Below are 7,411 nucleotides of genomic sequence, written 5' to 3'. Positions count from 1 at the left end.
GTAGATAATGGAGGAAAGGTCGAGCAAATGTTAGGAGGAGGCCAGCAACTGATGAAGCGGCGGCATAGATCCTCCTCAAATCTCTCTGCCATTACTACTTATGTTTAACAAACCTGTATTTTTATGTAACATCGGCATGAAATGGAGTATAGCGGGGTTTCACTCTTAGTTAATTAGGTCATGTTAGCGCTTTCCATACTTGTCTGTCTAACTAATATCACAGTTTTTTATACTTGTATCCCCATTCCAACCCCGATCTTCTTCTCACCAGTCACTTGTGATACATGCCAAGCTGTTATATATTGCCGGGCCCATGGATGATCTGGGCATTTTACTACCAAGTGTGTTGATAACTTTTATGATGCGGACAATCGGTCTCCATCCTGTATTTACAAGACCCCCTGGTGCCATAACTACCATCAAGGGAAGATGTTCCCCCCCAGAACCTTACTGAAGGGGACTCCCATGAAACCATAGCTGCAATACCAGTCTACCTCCCCTCCCCTCCGATCTTCTCTAACCCGGTAACTTCAATCGTCCTCCCGTTGGCACATCTGCCATTCCCTCCAATTAGCATACGCCCCCCCCCCCTCCTCAGCTTAAGCAGGAGATGGAGCCCATACCTTCGGAACAACCTCTCCACCGCAAAGCACCTAATCTCCTCCCCGACAACCCTACAGTCCCACTGAATCATCTCCTTCAACACGCACCCCTTCAAGTCAATCCCTTCCTCCTTGCGAACTTTCTCTCCCAACTCCTCCGGCCGGATCTTCTCCAGATGCAACATGTCCCACGGTGGTAGTAGTAGGATACTGGAAGAGATTGTCTGGACTGACCTTAACACTGCACGTCCTTCCTTTTGATTTTCAACACCAGCACTACCACAGTTCACTTAGCGCTAACCTTTAATTCAGCTGCTATCGACAACAACACAGCAGGAATTCACCCTCAACCTCCCAGAGATAGATGCCCTTCTTGCGGCAGCCTACAAAGTCCGCACCCGGCGGCGCGTACTCGAACTCCTCGGGCTGGGTCCCTGCACCGGTAAAACTACCCTCCTGTACCTCCTCGTCGGTCTAGCAACCCTCCCTGTTTCCCTCGGCGGAAAGGGGGCCTGTGCAGTGCTCCTCGACTGTTCCGGACGCTTTGACGTCGTCCGGCTTCGCAATGTAGTTTCCGAATTCGCCAAGCTTGGTGACACCGGCGATGTGGAAGTGGGGCAGGTGGTGGGGGAGGCTCTAGAGCACGTACACGTTTTCCGCCCCGACACTGTTGGGGAGTTTATTGCTACTGTTGGGGGGTTGGAGGAGTATTTGTTGGATCGGAAAGGGAATGGGAGCAGTGGGAGGGAGTTGGCAGGAGTTTTTGTGGATGGGGTTGAAGGTTTCGTTTGGGAGGGGTTGCGGGAGGGGCCCACAGATGGTAATACGGAGGCATACACTACTATAATTCAATCACTACAATCTTTGCAAAAAACGTTCTTGCAGGTTCCTATTATTGCAACGAATAACGGTACAATAAGATCTTCTCCGGATGGAGAAGTACCGATATACAAAACCTACCTCCCACAGGTTTGGACTGCATTTGTCGGCGTTAGGATCATCCTTGCGAGAGCTCCTGTGAAGCCGTTCCCGGTGGAAATGAGTCTGCAGAAGGCATGGATGGAGCAGCAGGAGAGAAGATTAGAGGTTGTGAGGAGGAATAGGATTGAAGGGTGGGTGGATGTTGGCGGGCTTGGGGGTGGTGTTGAGAATGAGATTGGGAGGTTGAAAGGCGAGGGACGGTTTTCTTTTTCCTTGGGCGCAGGAGGAGGGGTGACATTTGAGCAGTGATGGGTTGGTGGTGAGACAGTTGTAGATCTAGATCTACGGTGCGGCAGCGAGGACGTGAGATGAGATGAATGGATGGCACCTACCTTTCCACTGTTGCCGGAGACAGGAGAGGGTCTACCTGTCTTGTGATACGGTAGTAAGCTTCTCGGTACTGTAGGTACTGTATATACAGCAATACTAGTATTCCTGATCTACAGTACAGTGCATCTTCGAGCTCTCAGGCTCGGTTGACATCTCGAATAGAGTGCCCTACACTACCGGAGCGGGGATATTACAATACTCGTACATCAATCACTACTCGTAATTTTCTGACGTTTGTGAACACGACTGCTATTGCATACCACCAAAATCTTGGGGCTCCGGCCGATTTTTTGCCCATATGCAATAGCAGTTGTGTTCACAAACGTCAGAAAATTGCGAGTAGACACCTCCCGCGACCCCTTGGTCCCTGCCCGCTATTATACAGCATTTATACCCGCAGTTCCTTCCCTTGCTTCCCATTTTTACACTTTTTATCCTTTTCAAAATGGCAGAATGATCAAAAAGTTCACGTGTGGGAATTTGTGCATCTGTGCTACTATTGGGCGATGCCCGATGGGAAAATGCGGGGAGGAGGCTTGCAATTGCTTGGCTAAATTGTACGTACGTCGGATACGCGATAACAGCTTGGTAGCAGGAGCACAGTAGGAATGGGTTGAGGGAGCCTTGTAGGAGGAGGAGGAAGATGAGGGGGATGGGTAATAAATAGGAATGAGGAAAAATGGGTCTTTTTTTGGAGCCGAGGTGGTATCGATAGAGTGGGGGGGTAGTGTCGTGTGGGGGCAGTCGTTTCCGGTGGATGGTGGTGTGTGAGGAGGGTTGGACTGGAGAGTTGGGAGCGGAGGAAGATGAAAGGAATGAAGGGGGAAGGGAGGGAGGGAAGAAGTATGATTGGGTGCGATGGGGGAAGGAAGGGGTAGGCTTGAAGGGAGGAGAGAGGGAAGTGTGTTGAGTTGGAGTTGGAGGAAATTTACTCCACCGAAGGTTCAATCCAGTACTCTTACCCGCGCTCTCGTTACGGCACTGTACTTGAGTCCCGGTATCGGTACATCCTGAAAGGTGATGGGGAGGCTACAAGGAAAAGATAAGCAAGATTGGAGGATCAAGAGGGAAAAAGTAAAGGTGAAAACAAAAATAAAAGTGAACGCATCATAGGGGAATATCATATCATATCATATCGTGTCACGGATCTTTACTTACACTCTGCTTGAGTACGGTATCTTAAGAAAGGCCTTCCCCTTCTCTCACTCTTCCTGCTACTCCGTGAATGCACGTTCTCTCAAACTTTTCGCTTTCTCTTTCCCGCACACATGCACGCACGCCTTTAATATTTCCTGGACGACATTTTCTTCAAACCAATTTCTCCTCCCGCAGTAAACAAACAAAACGGGAAGACTTCTCATCCAAAGACCTCTACCCTTCCATCCGTCCATTTCCTTTAAGGCCGCCATCTCGTCGGTTGTCCATACGAGTACACGGTAGAAATCCCCCTTCTTCGAACCTCGCTCCAGCGTTCGAACCCCACTGGACCTTCAACCCTAGAGTACACCATACCCGCACCACCACTACTATCATACCTATCTCCCCTCTTCTCCTCCGCCACTGCAACCACATTCATCATCCATTAACCTACTGCCAGCAAACCACGACTGTCACCGAACGCCCATACGCACACGCACGCCCACCCACCTTCCCACTTTCCCACCTTAAAACGCACCCCACTTCCCACCCCGCTGCAACTGAGCCCATTGGTTTCAACAGTCCCATCACAATTGTTTCTTATTGATTCACAACTACAACATTGCCTAAGCCATGACTTCGGAACCGATTCCGCCTCTCCCATCATCCCACGCTGTCGGCTTCCACTCGCCGGAGTCGGCATCCCTGTGGTCTCGTCTGTCTGCATATGTTTCTGAGAATAAGGCTGTGGTGTACACCATCGGTGCTGTGGTGATAGTTGTGGGCGCTGGAGGAATATACTACGTCACTCAATCAAACCGGTCTGGGGGCAAGGGGAAAAGGAAGGAGCGGCGGACAGAGAAAGAGAAGGATAAGGGTAAGAAGGTAGCTGAAGGCGAAGGTATGTATAAGAATTCTTTCATAGTTTATCGGGGCCCGTTTCTTCTTTTTTTTTTTTTAAGTCACCGCCATAAGTTTTTTTTCTTTCTTTCTTTTTCTAAAAAAAGGGGGGTCACTAGAACTTGAGTTCTTGTGCTTTTCTTATTTGGACATTCGGGAATAGTTGATTATGACGTAAGTGGTGCTAATGAATTTTTTGTGTGCGGTTTTAGATGTCAAGTCGCAGAAGCCGGAGGAACCTCTCCCCGAAGTTAATGAGGAAATTGTGGAGCAATTAACTCCAGAGGTATTTACTACATTCTTTTGTTTCTCGGTTGCTTTACTTAGGAACTAATGATATTTATTTCGTAGCAACGGAAGGACTATGCTGGAAAACTCAAGGCTGCCGGGAATAGGGCGTATGGTAGCAAGGATTTCCCACTGGCTATTGACTTGTATACCAAGGCGATTCTCTGCAGGCCAGATCCAATATTCTACTCGAACCGCTCTGCTTGTTTCAATGCCCTTTCGGAGTGGGAGAAGGTTGTTGAAGACACCACTGCTGCTATTGCTTTGGACCCTGAATATGTTAAGGCTTTGAATCGTCGGGCCCATGCTTACGAGCAATTGGGGAAGAACAGTGAGGCTTTATTGGACTTTACCGCGAGCTGTATTATTGATGGATTCAGGAATGAAGGTGCCGCTCAGAGTGTGGAAAGGTTGTTGAAGAAGGTTGCAGAGGAGAAAGGAAAGAGGATGCTCGCAGAGAGGCCAAAGAAATTGCCTTCCTCTACGTTTGTGTCCAATTACCTGCAGAGCTTCAGAAGCAGGCCCCCACCACCGGGCCTTGAGGAGGATGCTAATATTCCGGAGGGCACTGGTGACTATCATCTTAGACTTGGATTGGAGGCTGTTGAAAGAAAAACGGTCGAGGGATACGAGGAGGCGGGGCGGGAGTTTGAACTCGCTGTGGAGTTGGAAACAAACCATGAAGCGTATGCGTTGAACTGGCGAGGAACTTTCAAGTACTTGCGGGGTGATGCTGCGGAAGCTTTGAAAGATTTGAACGGGAGTATTGAGCTGGACCCTACCATGACACAAAGCTACATCAAGCGCGCCAGCATGCTATTAGAGATTGGTATTACTTCCCCACTTACCGCGTGACTTGTTTGCATTCTACTAACGAAATGCTCTTTAGGAAATCGTGAGGGGGCAGCGGCAGATTTCGCAACAGCTCTTGAACACAATGCTGACGATCCGGACATATATTATCATCGTGCTCAACTTCACTTTATCCTGTCCGAGTTCGCCGAGGCTGCGAAGGACTATCAAAAGTCCATTGATCTCGACCACTCCTTTATCTTCTCGCATATCCAGCTCGGCGTCACCCAGTACAAGATGGGCTCCGTTGCTTCGTCAATGGCCACCTTCCGAAAGTGTATTAAGAATTTCGAGACTACTCCTGATGTCTACAACTACTATGGCGAACTACTGCTTGACCAGCAAAAGTATCTAGAAGCCATTGAAAAGTTTGATACTGCTGTGGAGATGGAAAGGACCGCCAAACCCATGGCTATGAATGTGTTGCCGTTGATAAACAAGGCTCTAGCTCTCTTCCAATGGAAGCAAGACTTTACCGAGGCAGAGAAGCTGTGCGAGAGGGCTTTGATCAGTATGTCTATCTTCTAGTCATTCTGGTATTATAACTGACAAGGGGGGTAGTTGATCCCGACTGTGATATCGCCGTTGCTACAATGGCGCAATTGTTGTTGCAGCAAGGAAAGGTGACTGATGCACTCAAGTACTTTGAGAAAGCCGCCACACTCTCCCGTACCGAAGGAGAGATTATCAACGCTCTTTCCTATGCCGAGGCTACAAGAACACAACTAGAGGTAACAGACATCCCCGCATCTCTTCCCCTTCATAGAGCTTTCTATATTAACACCCAAATAGGTGCAGGAGAAATACCCTCAATTGGCAAACCGGCTCCAGGGAATGACAAGTCTGGGAAGGTGATATGTTGATAAGAAATGAAAAAAGAAACAAAAACAAAAGACAAAAGCCACAATCAGTTAAAAATATAAGAAAACTTTCGTGGTCAAATAGAACTTTCCGGCTTGCTTGGTATTGGCATGTGCATGTGCGTGTATGTGTGCATGTGCGTCGCGTGTGTGAAGCTTGCTCAAATAAAGTGGCTTTTTTAATCCATAGGGGGAGGGAAAGGCATGCAGTTTCTTTTTTTCCTCCCTTTTCACCTTTTTTCATTCCTCTGGTATTCATTTTACATCACACGTTTTTATTGCTTGAAGTTCATGCTCTGTAAGCTGGGAGAGAGGAGCGGTAAAGAAGCTACCGCATCGTGGCTGGGTGAATCTCTTCCATTTCTGGTGCATATATCTTCTTATCCCTTCATTCTTGTCCATGTATGCCACCCGCCACAGGCGCTAATCGGCGACGTTTCCCGTTACTTTCTAGCTTTCACGTTTCTTCTCTCTTCTCATTTCATTTATTATGTAAAATGTTGCTCTACATATTGTGCTTGCTTGTTTGGTTGGTTGGGCTGGCTGGTAAGTGTGGGTGGGTGGGTGTTTTAATGAGGCTGATTGATTTCCTTGGTTCTTTGGTGTATAGTACTCCACTCTTAGTTTCTTCATGCTCGCTTGTTTGCTTCGGTGTATCATTGGACGGGGGAATTAGTCGAGACCTTCATTTATGGCTTATCATAGAGTACAGTGCAGTCAACTTTTCAAAGAAACACCCTCCTCTCCCCTTCCCTCCTCCCATCCATCCATCCATCCAACTACTTCGCTCCAGGTGGCCCATACCCCGGCGGTGCACCCGGCAGCGGTGCCCCAGCCGGAAAACCCCCTAGTGGTGGGGGCATAGTAAACCCAGCACCTGGTGGCGGAACCATCATTCCACCCGGGGGCGGCACAAAACCCGGCGGGACCACCATCCCAGGCAACAACTGCGGCTGAACCCCCCCTCCCGCCCCTCCACCCGCAGCATCCATCCCCGGAAACCCCGAAAACCCAGCGGCAGCACCCCCCCTCCCCAATGGCGGCGGCGGGAACCCAAACGGCGGTGGCGGCGGTGGAACCATCATACCGGGCCTAGCCGGGAACCCGAACGGTGGAGGCGGCAGTGACAACGGCATTTGCAAACCTGCCGCTGCCGCCGCTGCCGCTGCCGAAGGTGGCAACAGTGGGAACCCACCGGCGCCAACGCTCCCGGCGCCCCCGGCTCCGGGGGTGGTCGAGTGCACTGATGGCATGGGCTGCCCTTCCGCCGCGTAGCTGGAGGTTATGCTGTCGATCACAGATTGCGCCTTTTCGTGCCCGATCTGCTGGTAGTAGTCCACGACATTGCGTAGATGGTTGCGACCGCTGTTGTGCGCTTTCCGGACGGAGATAGAGTCGTGGGTTAGGTAGACATCGCAGTAATCGCAGAAGACTGGCTGGTGGGAGGGGTTGTTAGAGACA

The 7,411-nt window shown here is 49.8% G+C and overlaps 2 protein-coding genes; one reads left to right on the top strand and one right to left on the bottom strand.

Annotated features, from left to right (window-relative positions):
- The first annotated feature begins 3,183 nt into the window (after positions 1 to 3,183).
- Positions 3,184 to 6,191, top strand: GSTUM_00001022001 (uncharacterized protein). XM_002838331.2 has 6 exons: positions 3,184 to 3,951; positions 4,163 to 4,236; positions 4,302 to 5,067; positions 5,128 to 5,601; positions 5,652 to 5,821; positions 5,883 to 6,191. Exons 1-6 carry the CDS (start codon positions 3,684 to 3,686, stop codon positions 5,943 to 5,945), a joined length of 1,815 nt encoding a protein of 604 aa, XP_002838377.1. The 5' UTR covers positions 3,184 to 3,683; the 3' UTR covers positions 5,946 to 6,191.
- Positions 6,192 to 6,622: 431 nt separating this feature from the next.
- The window catches only part of GSTUM_00001021001 (uncharacterized protein), a 966-nt gene continuing 177 nt past the window's right edge, over positions 6,623 to 7,411 (bottom strand). Inside the window, exon 2 of the mRNA XM_002838330.2 lies at positions 6,623 to 7,382. Coding sequence (XP_002838376.1) covers positions 6,730 to 7,382 — 653 coding nt within the window. The 3' untranslated portion in view covers positions 6,623 to 6,729.

Source organism: Tuber melanosporum (genome assembly GCF_000151645.1).
Source record: "Tuber melanosporum whole genome shotgun sequence assembly, scaffold_241, strain Mel28".
NCBI lineage: Eukaryota > Fungi > Ascomycota > Pezizomycetes > Pezizales > Tuberaceae > Tuber > Tuber melanosporum.
This window is presented reverse-complemented; position numbering and strand designations above follow the sequence as displayed.

Bases quoted from the DNA above. Each gene is read 5' to 3' on its own strand.
- GSTUM_00001022001 (XM_002838331.2), top strand. From the start codon at position 3,684: ATGACTTCGGAACCGATTCCGCCTCTCCCATCATCCCACGCTGTCGGC. The intron at 3,952-4,162 runs GTATGTATAAGA...GTGCGGTTTTAG, and splicing joins GAAGGTAGCTGAAGGCGAAG to ATGTCAAGTCGCAGAAGCCG. The intron at 5,602-5,651 runs GTATGTCTATCT...CAAGGGGGGTAG, and splicing joins GTGCGAGAGGGCTTTGATCA to TTGATCCCGACTGTGATATC.